The sequence below is a fragment of the Loxodonta africana genome, chromosome 13, assembly GCF_030014295.1.
Source record: "Loxodonta africana isolate mLoxAfr1 chromosome 13, mLoxAfr1.hap2, whole genome shotgun sequence".
Taxonomy (NCBI): domain Eukaryota; kingdom Metazoa; phylum Chordata; class Mammalia; order Proboscidea; family Elephantidae; genus Loxodonta; species Loxodonta africana.
The window spans coordinates 55,592,955-55,604,690 of NC_087354.1; the positions used below are offsets into that span (position 1 = coordinate 55,592,955).

Sequence of the window (11,736 nt, forward strand, 5' to 3'; positions counted from 1 at the left end):
AATCTCCTCCGCTATATAAACCCATCAGCAAAAGGCACCTACTTTTAACATTTTTGTGTATTTCCTATCTGTCTCTTCCCGTTCCCTTTTTAAAAAAAAAAAAAACATTTGAGCTCAAACACCGCCATCTATACCATTTTGTATTCTGGCTAGGCATTTTTTTAAGGACTAGAAAATAACATTCCTTTCTACTGGGGAATATAGTGCAGATTTCTCAGAGGGAATGTAGAAAGGGGAATGCCAACAGACCCTATTCACATTTGCAATTTACTTGATGGAGATCAGAGAGCAGGCTAATGGCGAGGAGGACTTGTCCCAGCTGACTGTCCTGCTGCCTGCTTCACAGGGCCTGGGAACCGATGAGGACTCCCTCATTGAGATCATCTGCTCAAGGACCAACCAGGAGCTGCAGGAGATTAACAGAGTCTACAAGGAAAGTGAGTAACCCTATTTCTCTCAGCCCAATTTCTGTGACTCCACCATGGCTGCCTGGACTAGTGCTTAGGAAAGGATGCCTAGACTATATTGCGTTGTTAGGTGCTGTCCAGTCGATTCTGACTCGCAGCGACCCCATGTGACAGAGTAGAACTGCCCCATAGGGTTTCTTCGGCCGTAATCTTCACAGGAGCAGATTGCCAAGTCTTTGCTCCCACAGAGCCACTGGGCTGGGTTTGAGCTGCCAATCTTTCAGTTAGCGGCCGAGCGCACAGCTGCAGAAATGCCTCCATCTCGACTGTCTAGTGGACGTTCTCCACGATCCAGGTCCTTCTCCTTCACCTCCTTACTGCCTGGGCTTCTATCACGTTCCACCAGAGCTTCTTCAAAAGGGCAGACAGGAGGCAAAGGAGAGAAAACAAAATTTATTAAAAAAAAAAAAAGATTTGTTAGGGAAGAGTAGAAAATAGATTTCATGTCTTGACTGTTATTCAGTTTCTGCTTAAGAGGTCCCCAGCCCTGGACTGCAGAAAATTGAGAATTGTGGAGACTTGTGTGCTCCAAGCAGCGTAGGGGCTATGGGAAGAATAAATAATATGGCCTACATCAGTATGTTACTATGTTTTGATGTTGATGCTATTTTGAATAATAAAATACAAATTCATTCGAAAGTACTATTTAATTCTTCCTAGCTTTTGGCCGTTGTGAATGGTCTCAATCAGCACAAAATAAAGGCGCAATTTTATGCACCTGCATGTGTGTGCAGAGCCCTCCAGATTTTTTTCTGTTCACAATGAGTTTTTGTAGTCAAAAAGGTTAGCGACCCGTGATTTGGCTACAAAAGAAGCCATTGATCAAAGGTGAGCCTGAGGATCCTTGATTTGATCCAGCCCTGCCTGTCCCTTGTCACTGGTAGTGACATTGACTCTGGTTTCCTGAGGGTAGACATGGTTCTAGAGAACCTACCCTCAGCTTGGTGGTTCAGGAGCGTGGGGACCCCCGTGCTGACACAGCCTTCCCTGTCTTGGTGGAGGAGCGTTCACTGGGTGGGTGGGTGGTCGGCAGACAGGCAGGCGGCATACAACCTGATGTGTTGTTTTCCAAGTGTACAAGACTGACCTGGAGAAGGACATTGTATCTGACACATCCGGTGACTTCCGCAAGCTGATGGTTGCCCTCGCAAAGGTTGGTTTCTTTGCCCTTGCTTGGTCTCAAGATAAGTCACGCACCTCCTTTTATATTGGGGAGCGAAATTAACCAAATCCTCTGCGCCTGCGTCAGAAATCCAGCTGCGTTTCCGGCAGTGGGTTTGCACTGTCAATGCAGAGTTGTCATTTTTATATAATAGGATTTCTTATCCTGTGAAACCATACAGACAAATGGACTTTGGGGGCCAGGAAAGGAATAGGCAGCTCTCAAGCCCCGGCCTGGATTTGGGTGGTACCCCTCACCGCATGGCTTAGGGAAGGTCACTTTGCCTCTATCTGTGGTCACGCAGGACAGGACCGGTGGGAAGTGACTCTGTTGGTTGTCTCCCCTGCTCTCACCTCCTGTGAGGGGATGTGTCCCTGCCACCCTTTGCCTGGAGGCAGGGCTCGTTGTGGAGCTGTGCGCTCGTGTTAACACAGCATGGATGAAACGTGTCCCCTCTGAGCCTGAGTTCTGGCCAGTGTGCAGTTTAATGCCTACATTCCAGGTTATTGTTGTTAGGCGCCAGTGTGTCAATTTCTACTTACGGTGACCTCATGAGACAGAACTGCCCTATTGGGTTTTCTCAGCTATAATCTTTATGGGAGCAGAGTTTCACGTCTTCCTCCCACAGATCGGCTGGGCGGGTCCGAACCACCAACCTTTCAGATAGCAGCCAAGCACTTAGCCCATTGTGCCACTAGGGTTCCTCATGTGCCGGAGGAGGGAAGAGAAAATTTCTCCAGAAACTCTAATGATGAAGGATTGTTGGGTGGCCCCCCACATCTCCATTGCTGTAACACTCCTATGCCGTTCTCCCTGGCTCTCATCTCTTCACCTGCCCCCCACCCTGTGGATCGCCCTCCAAAAAAAAAAAAAAAATCTCCCGAAAATCCACTTTTACCATTTCACTCCCCTAATCAAAACCTGGAAACCCTGGTGGCATGGTGGTTAAGTGCTATGGCTGCTAACCAAAGGGTCAGCAGTTGGAATCCGCCAGGCACTCCTTGGAAACTCCATGCGGCAGTTCTACTCTGTCCTATAGGGTTGCTATGAGTCGGAATCGACTCGACGGCACTGGGTTTGGGTTTGGTTTCGGATCAAAACCTCTTTCTGCTGCATCAAATCCAAACTGTCAGTTGTCTGTAAAGGCCCTCTGTATCCTGATCCTCCTCCCTAACTTAATCGTCTTCCCTAGGATTCTGCACTGCCTGCCTTCTGTTCCCGCTGGGTGGCACCTCCCCTGCGAGCGTCTCTGTCTCTGTCTCTGCCTGTGCGGTCCCTCTCTCTCCCCTCCTCATTTGATTCATCTCTCAAGGTTCAGCTAAAGCCTTATCCCATGGGTCACAAAGACTTTGCTGACTACGCTGTCTGACGGATTTCTCCCCTCTCTTGCATTTTCTGTCTTCTTAGCTCTTTAGATTATTATATCGTCTTACCATTTGTTCACGATTATTTCTCCATCTGGATTGTCATCACTCTGAGGGAAGGAACCAAAGATCATTAGCCTTTATTTGGAGTAGGGTGGACTCTGTCAGGTGCTTAGTTCAGGACTGGATCAGTGAGGGGTTGATGATACTAAGGCTTAACCCCTCAACTATGTTTCCATTCCTTGGTCTTGCCTAAGCTTCAAAGTAAAGAAAAAAGTTAAGTGGTATTTCTTCAGTAAATTAAATAATGGCTTACATTTCCTATTTGAACTATAAAAAGAAATACATTTGACATTTAAAATTTGTTTTGTTTTGTTTTCCCTGCAGGGTAGAAGAGCAGAGGATGGCTCTGTCATTGATTATGAACTAATTGACCAAGATGCCCGGGTAAGTGCCAAGCTTCCTGGTTTGAGGTTCTGTTTTCTAGTAGGTCTCTGGATAATCTGGGTGCACCTATCTCCTACTGGGTAACACATTAGCACCAAGCTTAGGTGCTTAAAACAATAAACATTGCTTGTCTTTCAGTTTCTGTGGGTCAGGAATTTAGGAGCTGGGGGTTTTGGTTTAGGGTCCTCTCCTGTGAGGTTACAGACAAAATGTTGGTCAGGCTGCAGTCACTCAAGGCTTGACTGGGTCAGGAGGACCCACCCCCGAGATGGTTCACCCACATGACTGTTGGTAGGAGACCTTAGTTCCTCTCCATGTGGGCTTTTTCCTGGGGTGGCTGAGCTTCCTGACAGCATGGCAGCTGGCCTTCTCTAGAGTGAGTAATCCAAGAGAGAAAGCACAGAGGAGGTCACAGTGCCTTTTGTGAACTAAGCTTAGACACACACTATCACTTCCACAGTATTCTATTTGTGAGACAGAAATGAGTAACTAAGTCTACCCACTGTCAATGGGAGAAGAAGTAGGCTTCACCTTCAGAGAGGAGGAATGTCAAAGCGTGTGTGGGCATATTTTCAGCACACCACAGGCTGAGAATGTTGAGTTTCATTTTCACTTTCTGGGAGCAATACTTATTACAAGGCACTTCCTTTATGATGCTGGTGTGGATTACCGGATCAATGCCTGACTCCTATAAGCTCATTCGGGCTTTGCTTATATGAGAAGTACCTCTTTCTTCAGGATGTGATTGAGCCGTGCACACTGGTATGCATTTGCTTCAAATGCATGCTCAAAGGGTAAGCAACATGGGGAAGCAGAAGATGGTGAAGGCAGAGCCAGGCACGGGAAGGCTTATTGCTCCACTGTGGCGGGGAGTGGGAGCCTTCCTTCTTTTCTGTCTGAGTAGAACTTTTGCAGGTTCTAGTTCTGGAACCACTGAGAACTTTTTGTTAAGTTGATTCAGATTCCTGTGAGCTGTGTTCCTTCCCCAGAAGGTCAACAGTTTTCTCAAAACATTTCATAGGAGTTTCAAGACAAAATTAATTTAAATTCATTTTCATTTTAAAATTCAACCTATTTCACATAGCACTTTCAGCAGGAGGTGGAGAAGGGTTTTATTGATTTATTTTATTGTACTTTCGATGAAGCTTTACAGAACAGTTAGTACACGTATTGTTTTGTGACATTGGTTAACAACCCCATGACATGTCAACACTCTCCATTTTCAACCTCGGGTTCCCTATTGCCAGCTTTCCTGTCCCCTCCTGGCTTCTAGTCCTTGCCCCTGGGCTGATATGCCCCTTAGTCCCGTTTTGTTTTATGGGTCTGTCCAATCTTTGGCTGAAGGGTGAACTTGAGGAGTGACCTCATTACTGAGCTGAAAGGGAGCCCGGGGACCATACTTTCAGAGTTTTCCAGTCTCTGTCAGGCCAGGAAGTCTGGTCTTTCTTTTTGAGTTAGAATTTTGTTCTACATTTTTCTCCAGCTCTGTCCAGGGCCCTCTGTTGTGATTCTTGACAGAGCAGTCAGTGGTGGTAGCCGGGCACCCCCTCATTGTACTGGACTCAGTCTGGTGGAGGCTGTGGTAGTTGTGGTCCGTTAGTTCTATGGACCAATCTTTCCCTTGTATGTTTAGTTTTCTTCATTATTTCTTGCTCCTGAAGGGGTGAGACCAGTGGAGTATCCTAGATAGCCACTCGCAGATTTTTAAGACCTCAGATGCTACTCACTAAAGTAGAATGTAGAACAGTTTCTTTATAAACTAAATGTTATGCCAATTGAGCTAGATGTTCCTCGAGACCATGGTCTCCACAGCCTCCAGCCCAGTAATTCCATCCCTCAGGGAGCCTGGATGTGTCTGTGGAGCTTCCATGACCTTGCCTTGTACAAGTTGTGCTGGCTTCCCCAGTATTGTGTACTGTCTTACCTGGAGAAGGGTTTTGTATGAAGTAATAGAAGTTGGGTTTTGCAGCATCCAGATAGAGGAGGCCACTGAATGCTTATCTACCCACGAATGAGCCTTTCTCCTTCCCTTCCTCCTTGTCATTCTTAGTCTTACTTATACCAAAAAAAAAAAACAAAACTAAGCCTGCTGCTGTCAAATTTATCCTGACTCATAGCGACCCTATGGGACAAAGTAGAACTGGCCCATAGGGTTTCCAAAGCTGTAAATCTTTATGAAAGCAGACTGCCACATCTTTCTTCCACAGAGCAGCTGGTGGGTTCAAACTGCCAACCTGTTGGTCAGCAGCCAAGTGCTTAAGCACTGAGCCACCAGGGCTCCTTAGTCTTACTTATAGCCCCTACATTTTTCAGAAATTGAAGCTGACATTAGACCAGTTCTTTTTCTAGCTCCATGATTTCCCAAGTCGCTACCAAGCTTGAGTGTTGGTATCTGACCCGCATCTATCTTCTGCAGATGACCCCTAGCTTATCTGCTACTAAAAGTGCCAAAAGGCAGGAGGGCCACATGTGCTAATGAACATTTGCTTGTCCTTCTTTATGTGAGTAGAAGCCCTTGGTCCTTTCCTGTCCAAGGAAGGAGACTTGAACAATACTCACCATGAAGAATCTGCTGTCTCATAGTGTATCTGTCTGTGCCTAAGGAACATTGCTTGTGATTAAGACTTTTTGACCTAAATGGTACATTTTTGCCCATGTCTGCAGTGCAATCATTTGTTTTTATTTGGCATTTTGAATGAATACATAGTGTTTGGTTTTTTAACATGAAATGACTTTATGACCTTGCTCTGGATCCTGTGGTTAACTTTCCTGGTTGGTTCTGCTCGTAGGATCTCTATGATGCCGGAGTGAAGAGGAAGGGCACTGATGTTCCCAAGTGGATTAGCATCATGACTGAGCGGAGCGTGTGCCATCTCCAGAAAGGTGGGTGCTGTGCTGAGGAGGTTTAGAGTATGAGCCAAATGCACGGTGCTCCAGGTGGCCAGGCAGGGCGAGGGTCTTCAGAACGTGGTTCACGTTCCCCTATACACTCCCACAGGCTCACCTAGTCCATGCACATTCCTCCCCTATTTTGGGTCTTTCATGTTCGGTGTGAGCTTTAGCTTGCTGCCCCTTCTTGTTTGAGGACTGTTTAATCTTACCATCTTTGTTAACGTTGTAACTTTCCTGGGTGCTGTTTTCTATTTCTCTTGCTTCCAGATAGAAGGGGGTCCACTCAGGGGAGACAGAATATGGAGCCTGGGCCATGCCATTTAGGACAGGTGCATGGCCTGTTAGAACAGGTGTTGGTATGTCTGTTCCAGGGTGACTGGTGGAATGTTGGCCCTGGTCCACCATGGTGACCCTTAACTTTCTAAGATGCCATCATTGTCCTTGTTTTTTATCATGGCATATAACTGTGTGGGAGACCACTGGCAGCTCTGACTAGTGACTTGGTTATTCTAATTATGTGTTGGTTTTCCTTAGTATTTGAAAGGTACAAGAGCTACAGCCCCTATGACATGTTGGAGAGCATCAAGAAGGAAGTCAAAGGAGACCTGGAAAATGCTTTCCTGAACCTGGGTAAGCAACCCACACATTCCTAGTGGACATCAGTTTTCGGTAAACAGTGCCGAAACCGAAGAAATGAAGGGCCACCCTGTTAACACAAGTGTGCTTGGGAGCTGTGGCACCCATACATAATTTGGTTAGTTTTGCAAGCATAACTATATACATTTGATGATATGAAGCTGCAGAAGGGCTTAAATCGAAAGAATGGAGAGTTGCCAGGGTGGAATAAGAGAAGAGAAGAAAGGGCCTTGTTGGTGAAGCTCACATTGCCATTGGGGTTTCTGTAACCCTCAGGAGTCCCCTGGTTTACAACCGTGGTGGAGCTCACTATTTCAGAGTAGGCTTTTTCGTTTTGCAGCCGTTTCTGTCACATCAGGTCATTTCTGGTTTGTGCCATGAAGTCAGGGAGTCACCTCCCACTGGTGGAGAAGAGAGGAGTGGCTGTCCCCCTTACTGCTTTCCTTCTTTCCACAGTCCAGTGTATCCAGAACAAGCCCCTGTACTTTGCTGATCGACTATATGACTCCATGAAGGTAAGGGTGGGTGGCTAAGAGGCCAGTGTTCCCACACCAGGCTTGCCTTCATTTGTGATCCAACCCAAGTCTCCTGTGAAGCTTTGGAAAGTACTGACTAGTAGGTTGAGGAAGGTTCCCCCATGTCTAGATGCAGGAGCCCACTGGTCAGTTCTGGTTGACAGTTGAGAAAACCACAAATCCGTCATGTCCTGCACAACCACTTGAACACGTGTTTGTGTATATGTAGAAAACAAAGTGCCATGGAAGAGAGAAAATGATAGGTAGTAATTGTATCAGATTCCTGTTACAAGCCTTTCCAGAGATTCCCTCCTATGAGTAAAGACAAGCAAGGAAGGGAGAGATTATTAAGCAACCACTGTGCAATAGACGAAGGAACCTTGTTGGTGTAATGGTTAAGCACTCAGCTGCTAATGGAAAGGTTGGCGGTTCGAACCCACCAGTGGTTCGAGGGAGAAAGACCTGCTTCCATAAAGATTATAGCCAAGAAAAACCTGTGGGGCAGTTCTACTCTGTCACATGGGGTTACTATGTGTTGAAATCAACTCAGTGGCATACAACAGCAACATGCATAGACATTGTGCTACTTACTTTATTAAAGGGGTCCCATTAAATCAGGACAAAAAACCTATGAGGCCAGTATTATTCTCTTCTTTATAGGTGAAGAGACCAGAGCTCAGAAGGCCTCAGCTTGTTTGAGGTTCTGTAGCCAGGCTTGAACCTGGGTCTGTCTGACTCCAAAGCCGATTCTAGAACTCTACCTCCCCAGGTCTAAATTTCTTGGCCCACTATTCAAAGCCCTCCACAGTTTGTTCCCAGTTGAACTTTTTTTTTTTTTAATTTGTGCTTTAAGTGAAAGTTTACAAATCAAGTCAGACTCTCATACAAAAATTTATAAACACCTTGCTATATACTCCTAATTGTTCTCCCCCTAATGAGACAGCATACTCTTCCCCTCCTTTCTTTTTGAGTCCATTCGGCCAACTTCCCAGTTGAACTTTCTTATCCCCTTGGAATGAGCCAAATCCATCCCATTTTCCACACCTCAAACAGACCTCAGCTCTCTTGCTTCCATGCCTTTGCCACTTCCTGGGTCATCTTGCCTCCTTCACCTGCCTCTCTCCCATCTTTCCTCAGGCTCCAAGTCAAATGCGACCCCTTCCTTAGGACCTCCAGTCTGAGGCTGTGGAAGTAAATTCAGTGATCCTTACTGCTCATACCATTCAAAAGGGCTTAGAGTCACAATAAAAAAACGTGTTGGCGTATGTCCTCCCTAAGCCCCGGAGAATCAGGACTCTTTTGTTACGTGTGCATCCTGGAGCTGAGCCTTGCTGTAGCAGGTGCTCACCGTATGTTTACGGAATGCCCAAAGTGGAGGCTGTGCACATTTAATCTTGAGTCTTTCGGATTCCAATGTGCCCAATTTTCTTAGGGAAATAGTTTCAGTGTTATCTTTACAACCTCTTAGAGGGCAGCACAAGATCCTAGATCAGCTCCATATGCAAGAAAACACCAGTGAGGTTCCTTTACTATGGTAATATTTTCATTGGATCGTAACTTGGAAACATCAACTTGACTTTCAGGGCAAGGGAACTCGCGATAAAGTCCTAATTAGGATCATGGTCTCCCGCAGTGAAGTGGACATGTTGAAAATTAGGTCTGAATTCAAGAGAAAGTACGGCAAGTCCCTGTACTACTATATCCAGGTATGTCCTGAGGTCCTGTCGGCCTGGCCCCAGGGTCCCTGGGAAAGTGGCCTGTGAGGACAATAATGGCATGTTGATTTCCTGTTTCCTAATTGTCTGAGAAAGGGATGCTAGTGATTGAACATCAGGGATTTATTTTGAAAACACCCTTTATGATTTGTCCTGGAATCTATATAGAATCAGGTGAGTATTTTCTATTTCCCACTTCTGTTTTCCTACAAGGACGAGTGGTATTTATGACGACAATCCCGTAACTTCGCCGACATCCGGAGGAGACTTTAAAGATCAATTAAACTTTACATTTTATTATCCCCATGTCTTAAAACACCATCTGTGATAGGCCTGGCAACTTGCAGTTACTCAGTCTCAGAAATCGCATCTCCTCCTCCATTTTGGATGGATGCAATGTTCGTGTATGAAGAGGGGTTGCGTTCTAGTTCTGTGCCTCTGGGTATGGTTCAGATGAGCTTTGCAATTTCCCTTTATAAAAGACTCTGAAATTTCCAAAGGCATGTCAGTGGTTACCAAGACTTTAGAGGTGTTTTGGTGTACCCAGGTGTATTAAGGCATTTGTTTAGAGACTCCTTAGACTCTTACAAATTGTTTCCTCACCCGCTTATTTCCATGTGGCCTTAAAGATCCACTTGGTAACAGCGCAGTGGGCAGTGAAGAGCCCTGTCCTGTCTGGAAGGGTGAGGGAGAGGGGGAAAGTGATGGCATTGGCAGGACATGGCTGCCTGAGTAAGGTCAATTCTATTGTACTAGACACTTACCCACCCTTGCAGTAATAACGAGATTGAAAGTCCCCCCCAAGGCACCTCCTTTGACCAGGCTCCCAGAGGTTGGTGAGGATGGTTTGGGTGTGGCCTAGGCTGCCTGTAAGTCTCCAGGAACCCTGCAGAATTGCTTTGTTCTAGGGTGGGGGGGGGGTGGCTCTGCTCTAGGCTGGGCCAGTTTGTGTGTAACTGCAGAGTTTAAGTCTTTTTCTGATAGCTCCTTTCTTTTTTTCTCCTTGGCCATTTGTAGCAAGACACCAAGGGCGACTACCAGAAAGCGCTGCTGTACCTGTGTGGCGGAGACGACTGAAGCCCGGGACGGCATGAGTGCCCAGCAGTGGTGCTCCCTATGCTTCCAGCTAACAGTTCTAGAAAATCAGCTTGCAACTAACAGCCCCTGCCTCCCCCGCCCCCCATTTTAGTGGCCTCAGTGTTGCCTGGCTTTCCTGGCTAGCCTTTCCTTTTAGCCAAAGACATGAACATTCCAAGAAGTTGGGAGTGACTTCCATGATGTGAAACACTTGCCTTTGTGTACTGTGTCATAAACAGATAAATAAACTGAATTTTTATGTTAGAAACAACTAGGTTGTTCATCTTGGTTACAATTTAATTGCTTGAAAATTTAACCTGCTTAGGGATTGTATGGTTTGTGGGTCATTCTGTCCCTAGAGAAAGAAAGCTCTAGAACAAAGCTGTCCAATACAATAACCACTATCCAGATGGGGCTGTTTAAATAAAATTAAAAATTCAGTTCCTCAGTGATATTGTCCACATTTCAAGTACTGAGTATCCACATGGGGTTAGCAGCCAGTGCATTGGACGGAGTAAGTAGAGAGCATTTCCCTCATCACAGAAAGTTCTATGAACAAATCTCTCTGGGAAGAAGTACAGCCAGAATGCTCCTTAGAAGGATGGTGAGACTTTGCGTCACATACTTTGAACGTGTTATCAGGAGAGGTCAGTCCCTGGAGAAGGACATCATGCGTAGTAAAGTAGAGGGTCAGTGGAAAAGAGGAAGACCCTCAACAAGATGGACTGACACAGTGGCTGGAACAATGGGCTCAAGCATAACAATGATCGAGAGGATGGCGCAGGACTGGGCAGTGTTTTGTTCTGTTGCACATAGGGTTGCTATGAGTTGGAACCAACTTGTCGGCACCTAACAACAACAACATGCCCAGGAGGTAATAGTACCTGTGGGTATAAAAATCCCAGAATGACCCCTTACCTACTCATCTTTCTACAGGTAAGTTAGGTGAAAGCCAGCTTCAGTCGTGGCCTCAAACTGGGAAGAGTGGGGACGCCAATGTTAGATACTGTTTAGCAAATATTGCAAGTATTTCTATAAGCCTTCAGAATTCACCTGTCAGTGAGTCAGGCTATAGCATTCTCATAATTGAGGTCTAAAAAAGTGGATTAGGAGCACAGAGAAGAAAGTGATTGCTTTTGGCTGGGAGGAACGAGGAAGATGCCACAGAAGAGAACGTTTGAGCTGCCCCTAAAATCTAAGGTGAAGTTTCACAGTTGAGAGAAAGCTCTCCAAGCAGACTCTTCAGGTTCTGATAATGAATAATAGGTAATTCATGAAACTGGTACACATATACAGTGAAAATTATGTCTCCCACTCCTCAAACACCAGTGTCTGTCCCTACCAGCAAGTGGCATCTGGAACATCCTTTCACGGATAGTTGATAGACTCTGCATGGTAAGTGAATATGTGTGAAGTAGAAGATCAGCAAAAAGGAGGAAGACCCTCAGTGAGATTGACTGA

General features: G+C 45.8%; 1 protein-coding gene across 1 annotated transcript in view; it reads left to right on the forward strand.

Annotated features, from left to right (window-relative positions):
• Window positions 1–10,546, forward strand: part of ANXA2 (annexin A2) — a 48,817-nt gene extending 38,271 nt beyond the window's left edge. The window contains exons 6-13 of the mRNA XM_010598019.3: window positions 347–437; window positions 1,541–1,620; window positions 3,381–3,440; window positions 6,230–6,323; window positions 6,867–6,962; window positions 7,425–7,483; window positions 9,067–9,189; window positions 10,216–10,546. Of these exons, the coding sequence (XP_010596321.1) occupies window positions 347–437; window positions 1,541–1,620; window positions 3,381–3,440; window positions 6,230–6,323; window positions 6,867–6,962; window positions 7,425–7,483; window positions 9,067–9,189; window positions 10,216–10,275 (663 nt within the window). The 3' untranslated portion in view covers window positions 10,276–10,546. The remainder of the gene's footprint in view (window positions 1–346; window positions 438–1,540; window positions 1,621–3,380; window positions 3,441–6,229; window positions 6,324–6,866; window positions 6,963–7,424; window positions 7,484–9,066; window positions 9,190–10,215) is intronic.
• The last annotated feature ends 1,190 nt before the right edge of the window (window positions 10,547–11,736 follow it).